This window comes from Salmo salar, chromosome 28, assembly GCF_965601325.2.
Source record: "Salmo salar chromosome 28, fSalSal1, whole genome shotgun sequence".
Taxonomy (NCBI): Eukaryota; Metazoa; Chordata; class Actinopteri; order Salmoniformes; family Salmonidae; genus Salmo; species Salmo salar.
The window spans coordinates 3,057,034-3,074,308 of record NC_138318.1 but is presented as its reverse complement, the minus strand read 5'-3'; the positions used below and the strand labels follow the sequence as shown (position 1 = coordinate 3,074,308).

Sequence of the window (17,275 nt, the reverse complement as noted above, 5' to 3'; positions counted from 1 at the left end):
CCCCCCCTCCCCAACCCACCTATTTCTGGAGGTGGCTCTGGTTCCGGCCGTTCCAGGCTGTCGGGCCACTCTGGCATCGCCGAGGGGCAGTCGGGCCAGTCTGGCATCGCCGGGGGGCAGTCTGGGCAGTCTGGCAATTCGGGACAGTCTGGGCAGTCTGGCAATTCGGGACAGTCTGGGCAGTCTGGCAATTCGGGACAGTCTGGCAATTCGGGACAGTCTGGGCAGTCTGGCAATTCGGGACAGTCTGGGCAGTCTGGCAATTCGGGACAGTCTGGGCAGTCTGGCAATTCGGGACAGTCTGGGCAGTCTGGCCAGTCTGGCCACTCCGGCAGTTCAGGGCAGTCTGGCCACTCCGGCAGTTCAGGGCAGTCTGGCCACTCCGGCAGTTCAGGGCAGTCTGGCCACTCCGGCAGTTCAGGGCAGTCTGGCCACTCCGGCAGTTCAGGGCAGTCTGGCCACTCCGGCAGTTCAGGGCAGTCTGGCCACTCCGGCAGTTCAGCGCAGTCTGGCCACTCCGGCAGTTCAGCGCAGTCTGGCCACTCCGGCAGTTCAGCGCAGTCTGGCCACTCCGGCAGTTCAGCGCAGTCTGACCTCTCTGGCGACTGTTGACTGGCGGGCAGCTCTGACGACGACTGTTGACTGGCGGGCAGCTCTGACGATGACTGTTGACTGGCGGGCAGCTCTGACGATGACTGTTGACTGGCGGGCAGCTCTGACGATGACTGTTGACTGGCGGGCAGCTCTGACGATGACTGTTGACTGGCGGGCAGCTCTGACGATGACTGTTGACTGGCGGGCAGCTCTGACGATGACTGTTGACTGGCGGGCAGCTCTGACGATGACTGTTGACTGGCGGGCAGCTCTGACGATGACTGTTGACTGGCGGGCAGCTCTGACGATGACTGTTGACTGGCGGGCAGCTCTGACGATGACTGTTGACTGGCGGGCAGCTCTGACGATGACTGTTGACTGGCGGGCAGCTCTGACGATGACTGTTGACTGGCGGGCAGCTCGGATGATGACTGTTGACTGGCGGGCAGCTCTGATGAAGACTGTTGACTGGCGGGCAGCTCTGATGAAGACTGTTGACTGGCGAGGCTGGGTTGACGCACTTGTAGCCTGGTGCGTGGTGCTGGTACTGGGCTTACCAGATTATGTACACGCACCTCCAGGCTAGTGCGGGGAGCGGGAACAGGACGAGTCGGACTGGGTTGACGCACTTCCGGGTCCGCACGAGAGACAGGAGCTGGAAACCCAGGGCTATGGAGGCGCACAGCCGGTCTAGATCTTACCTCCTGCACAACCCGCCTTGGCTGGATGGAACTAGTAGCCCTGTACGAGCGGGGTGCTCGTACAGGGCAGACTGGGCTGTGCAGGGGCCTGATGGTAGCCGTGCGTAGAGCGGGAGTTGGGTAGCCTGGTCCTCGGAGGCGTACCGGCGACCAGATGCGCTGCGCAGGCATCCTCCTACCAGGCTGGATGCCCGCTCTAGCACGGCACCTGCGAGGGGCTGGAATAACGCGCACCGGACTGTGCGTGCGTATGGGTGAGATAGTGCGCTCCTCAGCGAAACATAGCGCTCTCCACCCCATACGCTCCTCCATATAACCACGAGTAGCTGGCTTCCGGCTCTTCTTACGCCTAGCCAAACTACCCGTGTGCCCCCCCAAAATTTTTTCTTGGGGGTGCCTCTCGTGCTTCTCCTTCAGCGCGTACTTGGCCTCGTACCACCGCCTCTCTGCCTTGGCTGCCTCAATTTCCCCCTGCGGGCGTCGATAATCCCCAGCCTGATGCCAGGGTCCGGCCCCGTCCAGAACTTCCTCCCAAGTCCACTTCTCCCGCCAGTCCAACTCGAACTCCGTCTGCTCCTTCCTCTGCTGCTTGGTCCTTTGGTGGTGGGTGATTCTGTCACAATTATCTTCGTCTTCTGACGATAATGCGAAATCGTCATCAGAAAATGTGGACCAAAACGCGGCAGGTACGTGAATGCTCATCTTGATTTTTAATTAATCTCAAAAATGAACATACAAAATAACAAAACACAAAAAACGAACACTCGACAAATAAACAGTCTGGTAAGGCACAAGGCTATACACAGAATAATCCCCCACAAATCACACATACAAACACACCCTAATATATGGGACTCTCAATCAAAGGCAGATAGACAACACCTGCCTTCAACTGAGAGTCCCAACCCCAATCAACCAAACATAGAAACACACAACCTAGACTAACCATAGAATTAACTAAACATAAACCAAAACCCGGAATTACTAAATCAAACACCCTTTACACAAACACACCACCCCGAACCACATAAAACAAATACCCCCTGCCACGCCCTGACCAAACTACAAAACAATTAACCTTATATACTGGCCAGGACGTGACAGGTATTGGGGATTTTCTTGTGTTTTCTTTTTTTAGGTGCATCCTGGGGTCTGCACCTTGAGGGGGGGGTACTGTCACGTCCTGACCAGCAGAGGGCGTAATTGTGTTAGTCTTGGTCAGGATGTGGCAGGTGGTTTGTGTTTGTTAAATGTTTGTGTTGTTGATTGGGACTTCCAATTGAAGGCAGGTGTGTTGAGTTGCCTTTGATTGGAAGTCCTATATAGGTGTGTGTGTTTTTCTTTGGGGTTGTGGGTGGTTGTTTTGCACTGCGTGTTTTAGCCTGCAAACTGTTGCTGCTGTCGTGTTTATTGTTTCCTGTGGATGCTTTACTCCTTTTGTTGGGTAATTAAAGATGAGTATTCACATACCTGCTGCGCCTTGGTTCATTTCTGAAGACAGCCGTTACATGGTCAGACTTTGGAGGCGCGCACACCACCCACCGCTTCCGAGTATATTACTCTCTAATGTCCAGTCTCTAGATAACAAGGTAGACAATATTAGGGCAAGGGTTGCTTTCCAGAGAGACATCAGGGATTGTAACATACATATTCACGGAACATGGTTCTCTCGGGATATGCTGTCGGAGTTGGTACAGCCACCTGGATTGTTTGTGCATCACGTCAACAGGAATAAACATCTCTCCGAGAAGAAGGGCGGGGTGTATGTTTCATGATTAACGTGGTGCAATTGTAACAACATACAGGAACTCAACTTCTTTTGTTCACCTGACCTAGAATTCCTCACAATCAAATGCAGACCGTATTATCTCCCAAGAGAATGCTGCTTGGTTTTTGTCACAACTGTGTATATCCCCCCCTCAAGCTGATACCACGACGGCCCTCAAGGAACTTAAATGGACTTTATACATACTGGAAACCATATATCCCAAGACTGTATTTGATGTAGTTGGGGTTTTTAACAAAGCACATTTGAGAACATGGCTACCTAAATTCTATCAGCATATTGTTTGCAGACGTCACAACAGTAGTAGGCTTGATTACCAACAACAACGAGACAGCCTACAGGGAGGAGGTGAGGGCACTCGGAGTGTGGTGTCAGGAAAACAACCTCTCACTCAATGTCAACAAAACAAAGGAGATGATGGTGGACTTCAGGAAACAGCAGAAGGAGCACCCCCTTATCCACAGATGGGACAGCAGTGGAGAAGGTGGAAAGTTAAGTTCCTCGACGTACACATCACGGACAAACTGAAATGGTCCAGCCTTCTTTGGCTTGTCACCTAAAACCCTCACACTTTTACAGATGCACAATTGAGAGCATCCTGTCGGGCTGTATCACCACCTGGTACGGCAACTGCACCGCCCACAACCACAAGGCTCTCCAGAGGGTGGTACAGTCTGCACAACGCATCAACGGGGGCAAACTACCTGCCCTCCAGGATACCTACACCACCCGATGTCAGAGGAAGGCCAAAAAGATCATCAAGGACAACAACCTCCCAAGCCACTGCCTGTTCACCCCACTTCCATCCAGAAGGCGAGGTCAGTACAGGTGCATCAAAGCTGGAACCAAGAGACTGAAAAACAGTTTCTATCTCAAGGCCACCAGACTTTTAAACAGCCGTCAATAACATAGAGAGGCTGCTGCCTAAATACATTGGCCACTTTAATAAATGGATCACTTGTCACTTTAATAACGCCACTTTAATAATGTTTACATATCTTACATTACTCATCTCGTATGTACACTACCATTCAAAAGTTTGGGTTCACTTTTTGTTCACTCCTTGTTTTGAAAGAAAAGCACATTTTTTTGTCCATTAAAATAACATCAAATTGATCAAAAATACAGTGTAGGCATTGTTAATGTTGTAATTGACTACGGTAGCTGGAAAAGGCAGATTTTTCATGGAATATCTACATAGGCGTACAGAGGCACATTATCAGCAACCATCACTCCTGTGTTCCAATGGCACGTTGTGTTAGCTAATCCAAGTTTATCATTTTAAAAGGCTAATTCATCATTAGAAAACCCTTATGCAATTATGTTAGCACAGCTGAAAACTGTTGTGCGATTAAAGAAGCAATAAAACTGTCCTTCTTTAGACTAGTTGAGTATTTGGAGCGTCAGCATTTGTGGGTTCGATTACAGGCTAAAAATGGCCAGAAACAAAGGACTTTCTTCTGAAACTCGTCAGTCTATTCTTGTTCTGAGAAATTGAGACTATTCCATTCCTTGTCAACGTCTTGACTATATTTCCTATTCATTTTGCAACTCATTTCATGTTTGTTTTCGTGGAAAACAAGGGCATTTCAAAGTGACCCCAAACTTTTGAACGGTAGTGTATATACTGTATTTTATACCATCTATTGCATCTTGCCTATGCCGCTCTGTCATTGCTCATCCGAATATTTGTATGTATATATTCTTATTCATTTACTTAGACTTGGGATGAATTGGGTAGTTGTTGTGGACATGTTAGATATTGCTGCACTTTCGGAAGTAGAAGCACAAGCATTTCGCTACACTCGCAATAACATCTGCTAACCATGTGTATGTGACCAAGAAAATTGTATTTTATTTGGTGTGGTTCCCACCGTGAAGCATGGAGGAGGTGTGATGGTGTTGGGGTTATTCGCTGGTGACACTGTCTGTGATTGATTTAGAATTCAAGGCACACTTAACCAGCAGTGCACGCAGACCAGGTCACCAGGTGTACGCTGTTTCCTCCAACGGTGCGTCTGGCTTCCGGGTTGGATGTGCATTGTGTCAAGAAGCAGTGTGGCTTGGTTTTAGGTTGTGTTTCGGAGGACGCATGGCTCTCGACCTTCGCCTCTCCCGAGTCCGTACGGGAGTTGCAGCGATGACACAAGACCTATGGGACACCCAATCACAGCAGGGTGTAATAAAGCCAGGTTTATAGTGACGCCTCTAGCACTGCAATGCAGTGCCTTAGACCGCTGTGCCACTCAGGAGGCCCTGTAACTCACATTTCTATCCATTTGGTCGGGTCGGCCAAAAAGTTGCATATTGCACCTGTGCATCAATCTAAGTAGCATAATAAAAAAATCACCATCAAAATTCGTCAGTTTTAGCAGAGAGGAAGAGGTAGAGAAAGGCCCAACTTGGCGGAAAATCAGTCTCCCTCCAGCAGGTGCCGTTTTGTTGTTGTTTGGCCCACCAAGCAAGGAGTATTTGTATGGAGGTCAATGAGAGTCGAATTTGGTAAACCCCCAAAAATGTATGGCTTATTTGCTACATAAGGTTTATTTGATTGAATAGAAGTTTCGTAATGCTTAAGTTATGAGGGTACTGATATAAGTAGGACACGTGACATCCCGGCTACTTTGAGAAAAAACACTTTATATCGGAGTTGTCTCGAGATGGCTACGCATATTCATGTCATGAGGCTAGTAGCATAACATCTCTCTCACTTGAATACCGGTGGTTGACATAAACAACCTTTATCGAACACTCAAAAATGAATTACAATAATGAGATTTATCCACCAATCCAAAGAAATTATAGGCAGGAGCTGGACAGCTTCGTGGACAACGACTCCCATTTTTAGGGCGGAGAGACTTTGGTTAAAGCTAGAGATTTTTTTTGTTGCATGGGCTAAATCTCAATCCACCACATCCACCTATGTAGCATCCAAACAGTTTGGCCTACAAACTAATATGACCACTATGGAAAGACTACTCTCACGATGGTGTTCTCTGTTTTGGTCTACGACCACCACGGGACTCGTCTGAAGTCGTCAGTAACGCTGACGTGTCAACTTCTGTCTGTTGCGTCCGAACCGTTTGGGATATAAACTAATAAGGAGAGACTCATGAACACCATCTCCATTTTGCTTTACGACCCCTAGGAGTGCCACGGACTCGTTGGATAAGGAGTGAAATATGTCCCCAAAAAATGATTTCCTGACCTTTCTCATAGATACAGGACAGACACATCAAAACCTTATTCCTTATGATTTATTTGACTGTCCTTTTTTTGCCATTTATGAATGTTATTCAATGTGGTTTCATGGGCTATAGTAGTTAAGGCCAAATTCAATATTTTATCAAATCATTTACCTAAAGGGGTCCTAAAATTCTAAATCAAATAGCTAAATGATCCATGGTATGAACATCTTAGAAAACCAATTCCATATGTCAGCTTAGTAGAACCCCCAGGTTAGTAGTCCAACCCCGTCTCTCAGCTTTTGGCCAAAGCAATGGCGGGGAGTTGCAGTTTTGTTTCAACTGCTGATTGGCCCTTTGAAAATCAGATTTTAAACCTAACCTTAAAGACCAAAAAGCAACATTTTGGGTGGTGAATGAGGCCGGTAACCGGAAGTGAGGCTGACCGTGACCCCCAGATTCTCCATGAAGGCTTTCCATACCCATGACGTGATTTGTGGGCCACGGTCAGATTCTGTCAACTATCACCAAAATGGTGGTAAAACCATCAGAAGAGGGGAGATCAGTGACAAAGTCAATAGACAGATGAGACCAGGAACGCTGAGGCAAGGGGAAGGAGTTTTCCTGCTGGAGTGTTGCAGGGGATTTGGAGTACAAACTGAACTTGAATTGACATAGTGGGCTACGTCCTGCACCAAAGTGGGCCACCAGTATTTATCAGAAACTAATTGATTGGATAGTACGGCCGAAACCTGGGTGTCCAGCGGCGAGGGATGTGTGCACCCAGGTCAACAGCCGTTTTCTCACCCCTGTGGGAACGTAGATGCGATCTGGAGGGCAGGTGTCAGGTTCCCACTCCAGAACCTGGCTGATGTCCACATCCTAACACACGGGGACAATTGATTGGCTGGTGGACACTCACAGGGCCCTCAACCTGTGTAGAATCACATGGTACGGGAAAGCAGGTCCTCCAACATCATGGTCCCCAGGCGGTAATTTTTGTACTCGACCATTTGATGGTGGGATTGTGACTTTGGCGCCATGGGAGGCCGGGGATTATCTTGTGTACAGGTGCGGAGGTGATGAAGGAGGGAAGGCTTTCCTGGAACATGAGTCCCATGGTGAGGGTGAGTGGTGTGTCACTGTGCCGGATCCCAATGGTCGTGTGTCCAGAGCTTGGATAGGAAAAGGAGAGGATGATGAAGTTCCCAGCAGCACCGGAGTCCACTAGAGCTGTAGAGACAACACTTGAGGGACAGTCGGCCAGTGAAATAGGAACCGTAAAGGGTTTGGCACTAGTGGATCCCGGGTTAGGGCACACCGGACACCACTGAAGCTGGTGCCCCTCCTGGCCGCAATAGGGACAGAGCCCCAGCTATCTCTGGCGAAGCTGCGGAGAGGTGTGTGGCCCCTACCTCCATGGGTTCAGGCTCTGATTCAGAACGGTCAACGAAGGAGGGGGAGAGTCGATGGGGGTGCCGACGCTCCTGAAGAAGGTTATTCAGATGGATGGCCATCGCAATGAGTGAGTCCAAGGTTAGATTTGGCGTGCCAAGATGACACTGTCTGGACCTCTTCGCACAATCCTTTTATGAAAGGAGTGCAGAGCGTCAGCTCATTCCATACGCTGGATGCTGCAACTGTCTGAAAGGTGAGCACGTACTCCGCCGGGGTCTGGCCATCCTGCCGTAATTGGAGTAGGCGCTCAACCCCCTCTCTGCCCTCCAGTGGATGGTCGAAGACCCCCCTGAATCCCTCATAGGAACCCAGCTCCTCCTCTCCCAGACGGCCTTAGCCCACTCCAACGCCCATCCGGTCAGCATGGAAATAACCATGGCAACATTGGACCGCTCAGTGGTGGGGGCTGACATTTGATGAGTGAAATATAGGAAGTACTGGAGTAGGAAGCGGAGGACCTCTTCCATAGCCGTCCCCAGTTGTGGTGTTGGCGAAATAGGTGTCTCTATTCGCTGACCATCTGGGAAATGAACTGCTGCTTCCATTTGGTGAGGTAGTATTCTGTAACGTAGACGTCAGGAAGCAGGTGCAGTTAGTGAGTTTAATAACAATAACCATGGACCGATACAAACCAAGACCAGCGTTTGACATGGAAACACAAACAATACTACCTGATGACTAGCAACAAAAGAGTGCTATATGAAGGGTAAGTAATCAGTGAGTACTGAAGTCCAGGTGTGACTGATGAGACACAGGTATGCGTAATTGTGGTTGCCAGGTATGCGTGAAGATGGGGTGCCAGGACCGGTGGTTAGTAGACCATCAACATCGAACGCCGGAGGGGAGGAGTGGGAGCAGATGTGACAAATAATAGCCAATTTTGACATTGCTACTTGCCCATCTACATTTCCTGATGAGAACCGATTAATCACTCTTTTAAACACAAAATTAAAAACATGTTTTTTTAGGATTACATTTATTATAATTTCCATAATTATTTTATATAAATAATGTATTGAATCACATGAAAAAAACATTTCATTATTTGGCCCCAGTGCAAGAAACAATAGCCCTTTATATAAAAATACATATTCATATTCCTATTGCAAGGGAGCCATAGCTTAAAGCAGGGTTTCCCAAACTCGGTCCTGGGGCCCCCTCTGGGTCCACGTTTAGTTTTTTTCCCCCAGCACTACACAGCTGATTCAAATAACCAACTCATCATCAAGCTTTGATTATTTGAATCAGCTGTGTAGTGCTTGGGGAAAAAACAAACGTGCACCCAGGGGAGGGGCCCAGAAATGAGTTTGGGAAACCCTGGCCTAAAGTATGTTGCCACATATGTGACTGTATGTTCCTTAGAGTAATCTTGTGATGAATTACAGTCCATACTTGAAATACTCATAGGTGGAGAAGTAACATAAATCTCAGCTACAGCTACAGTACAGCTACAGTACTTGCTTCAGTCTTTGACAATGAAAAGCACCCATGTCCTAGTGACTGATCCTGTACTTTTACACAAGCCATTCTCAGTCATATCAGTAGGTTACTGATTGTTGTCTAACTCTGTTTCACAATGAACTTATCAAGACATGAAAATATTCATAAACAAATGTGTTTAGGGCCAAAAAATGTAAGATTTCTTGAGATTAAGAGTTTGACATTGATATGCTCAATGATATCAGTCTTTGATATTGAAATAAACTGGTATAGTACTTATCATTCAGTTGAGGTTTCTTCTGGTGTAGTATGTATAGAAAATGGAATATGTTTATTTTTCTTATTTTGATTGATTGTCTGTACAAAGGCCATGTCTTTTGCACAGTCATTGCTTTTTGAAGGGTGGTGAGTGATTCTTAAGGTGGCATGTCTTCTTGAACGTGTAACAGGGTGTGAGGGAAAAGGCACAGGTTTAAGGTTTATGGCATGTGTGAAAAAGTACTGCATTCAATCACCAGTAACAGTATTTTCTAGTCTGCATAAACAGTGCAGACTGTAATAGCAACATATAATCCACTCCTATACTATATGTAATATTCATCCATTGGATGAAATACTCAACCCCTTTGCAATCAATACTCTAAACAGTCAAGAGTGTGTATACTATGATTAAAAGGAATGTCAGATCCTAACAGATTGGGATATCAATTATCATACACTTCTACTTTAATATCAGCAACACAGGATACACAATCGATATACAGAATCATGGGAAGTACACATTGTGAGTTTGGTTTGTGTGTTTGGACAGTGACGATGTTCACAGGCGGGTGATGTCCCCTGTCTCAGAGTCTGAGGCCTTGTCTTTGTCCCCCTCTGTGGGCACACTGCGGTACTGGCACTGGGGGATCAAATTGTTACCACTGGCAGGCTTTTGTGGGGGGACCTGAGGTGGCACCTGCTGCCCCTTTAGCGCCCTCCTGTCCCTTCTGTCCAGCCAGTAGAAAGACACCATGAGGAATACAGCCGATGAGGAAACAGTGGCACTGCAGGCGAAGAAGACGTAGAAATACTCCCCCGTTCTGTCCACCAGGATTCCTGCAACGGCAACAACATCTTCAACAACAACAACAACAACAACAACACAGGAGCCAATCTCAGCATTAGTAGGGCCCAAGCAGTGCATGAAAGACAGATCATGATGCCATAACGAGATAACTACACATATAACATACAGTATTACCATGGCACAGGCAAACTCAGCCAACCACATAAGCAGTAAAAGTAAAACTTAGCTCAAATGTCAGGTAAGCAGCCTAAAATAGCACTGAAATAAGAGAGTCACCCAATCTATTTCAGTGCCACCCCCCAAGGAAAGACGGAGCCCAAACCCACACTGTGGGCTGAACATTACATTCTAATTCAAGTCTGTCTGCTAGTTATTCTAAGACCTCCCCCGCAACATGCACACACAGGCACGTACAGATGTGTAAACACACACACACACACACACACACGATTTCCCTTGGAAACACATGATTGGTTGGATGACCATGGGATCCAAACAACAGGATACAGTGGGGGAAAAAAGTATTTGATCTCCTGCTGATTTTGTAAATTTGCCCACTGATAAAGAAAGGATCAGTCTATAATTTTAATGGTAGGTTTATTTGAACAGTGAGAGACAGAATAACAACAACAAAAAATCCAGAAAAATGCATGTCAAAAATGTTATAAATTGATTTGCATTTTAATGAGGGAAATAAGTATTTGACCCCCTCTCAATCAGAAAGATCTCTGGCTCCCAGGTGTCTTTTATACAGGTAACGAGCTGAGATTAGGAGCACACTCTTAAAGGGAGTGCTCCTAACCGCAGCTTGTTACCTTTAAAAAAGACATGTCCACAGAAGCAATCAATCAGATTCCAAACTCTCCACCATGGCAAAGACCAAAGAGCTCTCCAAGGATGTCAGGGACAAGATTGTAGACCTACACAAGGCTGGAATGGGCTACAAGACCATCGCCAAGCAGCTTGGTGAGAAGGTGACAACAGTTGGTGCGATTATTCGCAAATGGAAGAAACACAAAAGAACTGTCAATATCCCTCGGCCTGGGGCTCCATGCAAGATCTCACCTCGTGGGGTTGCAATTATCATGAGAACGGTGAGGAATCAGCCCAGAACTACACGGGAGGATCTTGTCAATGATCTCAAGGCAGCTGGGACCATTGTCACCAAGAAAACAATTGGAAACACACTACGCCGTGAAGGACTGAAATCCTGCAGCGCCCGCAAGGTCCCCCTGCTCAAGAATACATACATATGCCCGTCTGAAGTTTGCCAATGAACATCTGAATGATTCAGAGGACAACTGGGTGAAAGTGTTGTGGTTAGATGAGACCAAAATGGAGCTCTTTGGCATCAACTCAACTCGCCGTGTTTGGAGGAGGAGGAATGCTGCCTATGACCCCAAGAACACCATCTCCACCGTCAAACATGGAGGTAGAAACATTATGCTTTGGGGGTGCTTTTCTGCTAAGGGGACAGGACAACTTCACCGCATCATTTGACGGGGCCATGTACTATCAAATCTTGGGTGAGAACCTCCTTCCCTCAGCCAGGGCATTGAAAATGGGTCGTGAAAGGGTATTCCAGCATGACAATGACCCAGAACACACGACCAAGGCAACAAAGGAGTAGCTCAAGAAGAAGCACTTTAAGGTCCTGGAGTGGCCTAGCCAGTCTCCAGGCCTTAATCCCACAGAAAATCTGTGGAGGGAGCTGAAGGTTTGAGTTGCCAAACGTAAGCCTCGAAACCTTAATGACTTGGAGAAGATCTGCAAAGAGGAGTGGGACAAAATCCCTCCTGAGATGTGTGCAAACCTGGTGGCAAACTACAAGAAACGTCTGACCTCTGTGATTGCCAACAAGGGTTTTGCCACCAAGTACTAAGTCATGTTTTGCAGAGGGGTCAAATACTTATTTCCCTCATTAAAATGGAAATCATTTTATAACATTTTTGACATGCGTTTTTCTAGATTTTTTGGTTGTTATTCTGTCTCTCACTGTTCATATAAACCTACCATTAAAATTATAGACTGATCATTTCTTTGTAAGTGGGCAAACGTACAAAATCAGCAGGGGATCAAATACTTTTCCCCCCACTGTATGCTGCTTGCCTTCGACCACAGCATTGTGTGCGTTGTTATTTGTAGCTAAGGGTTTTGTTGGCATGTCTAGCACTCCAAGTTACACTACAGCACTTACTTGATTCATTAAATACAAAATGTAATTATTAATTGAATAGTACATCTTCTCGGCGAGACAGACACACACACAGTACACAGTACACAGTACACACACACGCCTCAGTGAGTTCGGTACCTGCGAGCGGGGGTCCGATCAGCAGCGTGACACTCTCCATGATGGCGAGCAGGCCCAGGGCAGCGGGGAAGCGACTCATGTCCAACGTATCCATGAGGACGGTGAACATCAGCGAGCCCACCACGCTCATGGACAGGCCGTAGGTCACCACGTACGCCAGCAGCACGGGGAAGCTGGCATCGATGCAGCAGATACTATTACTCAGCCCATTCAACAGCAGAGCAGCAGAGAACACATAGGTGTGGCACCCCTTGAACCAGGGCAGGCTGAAGAGCAGGCCGATGGGAGGCCGCACCACGATGTTAACGATACCCAGGATGGAGAGGAGGAGGGCGGCCTGGCTCTGCTCCATGTCGTGGGCCGTGGCGTAGGGAACCAAGTAGATCAGCGGCACCACGAAGCCTAGCATCATCCAGGTGATGCCCACAACGTACATACGGTAGCGCAGGTTGTTACGTAAGAGGTCAAAGGCCATGTGACGACGCAGGGCAGTCATCAGACCGGCCAATGAGGCCCTCATTCTCCCCTTTAGCTTCTCCTCCTTCAGCTGAAGAGGCCTGTGGTTTATCAGGTGTTGGCCACGGTGTCTGGGGCCCCCCAGGGGCCTCATCACAGCTCCGCATACGCAGCAGTTGAGCAAGACAGCCCCCAGCACCAGGAAACTCCCACGCCAGCCCAGCTCAGTGTGGAGGTAGTTGCCTAGGAGGGGTAGAGTGCACAGGCCCAGAGCCGTGCCCGTGGATGACATGGCGTTGGCGAAAGCCCGTCGCCGTACAAAATAGTGCCCGAGGATAGTCACCGCAGGCTGGAAGCTGAAGCAGAATCCAAGTCCTATCAAACAAGAAGACAATGAGTAAGGCACATGGCTGAATGCATGGGAGGTTGCCCCCATCCACTGATACAGGGTCAGGTTTTTTCACCTGCCCTAATAAATGGGAAGGATTGGAATGTAGGGTTATCTGATTCTAGATCTGTGGTTAGGGGTTAACTGCTGTGTGGAGTAGTGGAAGCTCCTCAGAGAAGGATGGGGAGGAGTATCCTCCTCAGTGAATTTCAAAAAATGTAAACAGTGCAATATTAAAAAAAGTTATCCTTTATAGATAAAACTACACTAAATATATGCACGTCACCAAATAATTGATTAAAACACACTGTTTTGCAATGAAGGTCTACAGTAACCTCAACAGCACTCTGTAGGGCAGCACCATGGTGTAGGAGGACAGATAGTTTCCGTCCTCCACTGCATACATTAACTTCAATATATAACATAGGAGGCTCATGGTTCCCACCCCCTTCCATAGACTAACACAGTAATTATGACCATTTCCGGAGGACGTCCTCCAACCTATCAGAGGTATTGCAACATGAACTGACATGTTGGGCATCCAATCAAAGGATTAGAGAATTAATCTAGTACTGAAAGCATAAGCTACAGCTAATAAGCTAATTTATTGCCACCGGGGCCTGCTGGTATAACTACTAAACTGCTTGCTCACTGTACACTGTACTGCATGATTGTAGCGGGTTACTAACACGTTAGCTACTACAACTATGTTGACTATGACATTACTAACATCCTTAGCTAATATGGTGACAACGATGTAGACTGTGTGTAGCAGTTAGCGGTTATGATATGAAGGTTTGAAAAGGTTTTTTTGCCTGGTCACAGACAGCTGACGTGTTGTGCACTGAAGTCCACAAACGAAGGGAAAAGGTGAGAGGAGGAGAGCATGTAGATGCAAGAAGGAATTATACAACAAGCAACATTTTTATTCTATTTGGATGTGGCTGCTATGAACATGAACTGCGTGTGATCAGGGGGGTATTCATTCCGCTATTCTGTTTAAAAAAACGTTTATTTAACAGAAGCAAATGGAACAAAACGGGGATAAACATACCTGAATTTGACTAATGATTACACCCTCGATCAGCTAGAGGTAGGCAAGAGTGTGCAAAGCAGCTTTGAATGTGTCACTGTCTGTCACCTTGATCACTCTCCTTTTTCTCTCGACCTGTGCAATTACTTTGTAAACTTTCATTCATAGGCTAGGTTGTAGAAACCTCATGATGGGTATAGGGAAAATTCTAGTATCATGTAGTCGCCTAAGCCTTTCAATGTTACATTGAGCTGGGTGAATGGAATATACCGTGCATTCGGAAAGTATTCAGACCCCTTGACTTTTTCTACATTTTGTTACGTTACAGCCTTATTCTAAAATGTTTTAAATAGTTCCCCCTAAAGCAAAAACAAGTGTTTAGACATTTTTGCAAATGTATAACAAAATATATATACACATCACATTTACATAAGTATTCAGACCCTTTACTCATTACTTTGTTGAAGCGCCTTTGGCAGCGATCACAGCCTCGAGACTTCTTGGGTATGATGCTACAATCTTGGCACACTTTCTTCTCTGCAGATCCTCTCAAGCTCTGTCAGGTTGGATGGGGAGCGTCGCTGCACAGCTATTTTTCAGGTCTCTCCAGAGATGTTCGATCGGGTTCAAGTCCGATGCTTCACCGTAGGGATGGTGCCAGGTTTCCTCCAGACGTGACTCTTGGCATTCAGGCCAAAGAGTTCAATCTTGGTTTCATCGGACCAGAGAATCTTGTATCTTATGGTCAGAGTCCTTTAGGTGCCTTTTGGCAAACTCCAAGCGGGCTGTCGTGTACCTTTTACTGAGAAGTGGCTTCCGTCTGGCTACTCTACCATAACAACCTGATTGGTGGAGTGCTGCAGAGATGGTTGTCCTTCTGGAAGGTTCTCCCATCTCCACAGAGGAACTCTAGAGCTCTGTCAGAGTGACCATCGGGTTCTTGGTCACCTCTCTGACCAAGGCCCTTCTCCCCTGATTGATCAGTTTGGCCAGGCGGCCAGCTCTAGGAAGAGTCTTGGTGGGTCAAAACTTATTCTATTTAAGAATGATGGAGGCCACTCTGTTCTTAGGGACCTTCAATGCTGCATACATTTTTTAGTTACCCTTCCCTAGATCTGTGCCTTGACACAATCCTGTCTCGGAGCTCTAGGGACAATTCCTTCAACCTCTTGGCTTGGTTTTTGCTCTGACATGCACTGTCAACCGTGGGACCTTATATAGACTGTAATGAGACTAACGTAACATGTGGAAAAATGGAAGGGGTCTGAATACTTTATGAATGCACTATATGACAATCATCCAATATGCTGTAATAGGACATGCTCATAAAAAAAATAATCGTCCTCCCTCATCTTAAACGTCTCCAACCGCCACTGATGTGGAGTGACTCCGTGTGTGTTAGGTGGGAGCGCAGTGACCTGTGATAATCCCAGCTGTGACGTAGAGCTCAGTGATGGTGTGGGTGAACGAGCTGGCCACCATTCCAAGCCCACTCAGGACCCCGCCCAGCATCACCGTCGCCCGGCAACCAAACCTCTCCACCAATACACTGCAGAATGGACCTAAAGGAGACATGCTATTGGTTAAACATACAAAAACCTAAAAAAGTAGAAGGACGTTCCACCTCAAAAAGCACAAGAAAGAGGATTGACACCCACTATATCAGTTTGTTCTGTTTTTTCTAACAATGAATTAGACATGAGTTATCCAAAGGAATGGTCAAAAGCCACCCACGGACCCCCACACACCCCATGCCAATCCCACCCCAACAACGAAGATATAGTATCAGTTCTCTGTGTTTCATTAGTAGTATGGAGCTGCAGCTAGGAATATTGTTTCTTCATCCTATGTAATGTATTCCCAGTGAATTTGGTGATGTTTTTTTCCCTCTGTTCAGAGAAAAACTTAAGTTATGTCCCATCCTACATCCTGATATTACCAGATTCTGACCATTAGATGGTGGTGTTCCTGCTATTAGGTGAAAAAAGTTGGAATACCCCCCTCAATGTTAGAGATAGTTCACCCAAATTACAAAATTACATGAGTTTCCTTACCCTGTACAGTGAGGAAAAAAAGTATTTGATCTCCTGCTGATTTTGTACGTTTGCCCACTGACAAAGAAATGATCAGTCTATAATTTTAATGGTAGGTTTATTTGAACAGTGAGAGACAGAATAACAACAAAAATATCCAGAAAAACATGCATGTCAAAAATGTTATAAATTAATTTGCATTTTAATGAGGGAAATAAGTATTTGACCCCCTCTCAATCAGAAAGATTTCTGGCTCCCAGGTGTCTTTTATACAGGTAACGAGCTGAGATTAGGAGCACACTCTTAAAGGGAGTGCTCCTAATCTCAGTTTGTTACCTGTATAAAAGACATGTCCAGAGAAGCAATCAATCAGATTCCAAACTCTCCACCATGGCCAAGACCAAAGAGCTCTCCAAGGATGTCAGGGACAAGATTGTAGACCTACACAAGGCTGGAATGGGCTACAAGACCATTGCCAAGCAGCTTGGTGAGAAGGTGACAACAGTTGGTGTGATTATTCGCAAATGGAAGAAACACAAAAGTACTGTCAATATCCATCGGCCTGGGGCTCACCTCGTAGAGTTGCAATGATCATGAGAACGGTGAGGAACAAGGCAGCTGGGACCATAGTCACCAAGAAAACAATTGGTAACACACTACGCCGTGAAGGACTGAAATCCTGCAGCGCCCGCAAGGTCCCCCTGCTCAAGAAAGCACATATACATGCCCGTCTGAAGTTTGCAAATGAACATCTGAATGATTCAGAGGACAACTGGGTGAAAGTGTTGTGGTTAGATGAGACCAAAATGGAGCTCTTT

General features: G+C 46.7%; 1 protein-coding gene across 3 annotated transcripts in view; it reads right to left on the bottom strand.

Moving 5' to 3' along the window:
- Window positions 1–8,672: 8,672 nt before the first annotated feature.
- Window positions 8,673–17,275, bottom strand: part of LOC106589268 (monocarboxylate transporter 6) — a 41,630-nt gene continuing 33,027 nt past the window's right edge. For 2 of the 3 annotated variants that reach the window (XM_045710130.2, XM_014178999.3), the window contains 3 exons: window positions 15,843–15,986; window positions 12,548–13,378; window positions 8,673–10,262 (listed from right to left, as the gene is read on the bottom strand). In XM_045710130.2, the coding sequence (XP_045566086.2) occupies window positions 9,985–10,262; window positions 12,548–13,378; window positions 15,843–15,986 (1,253 nt within the window). In that variant the 3' untranslated portion in view covers window positions 8,673–9,984. The remainder of the gene's footprint in view (window positions 10,263–12,547; window positions 13,379–15,842; window positions 15,987–17,275) is intronic. The other variant, XM_014179001.3, reaches the window with a different exon arrangement.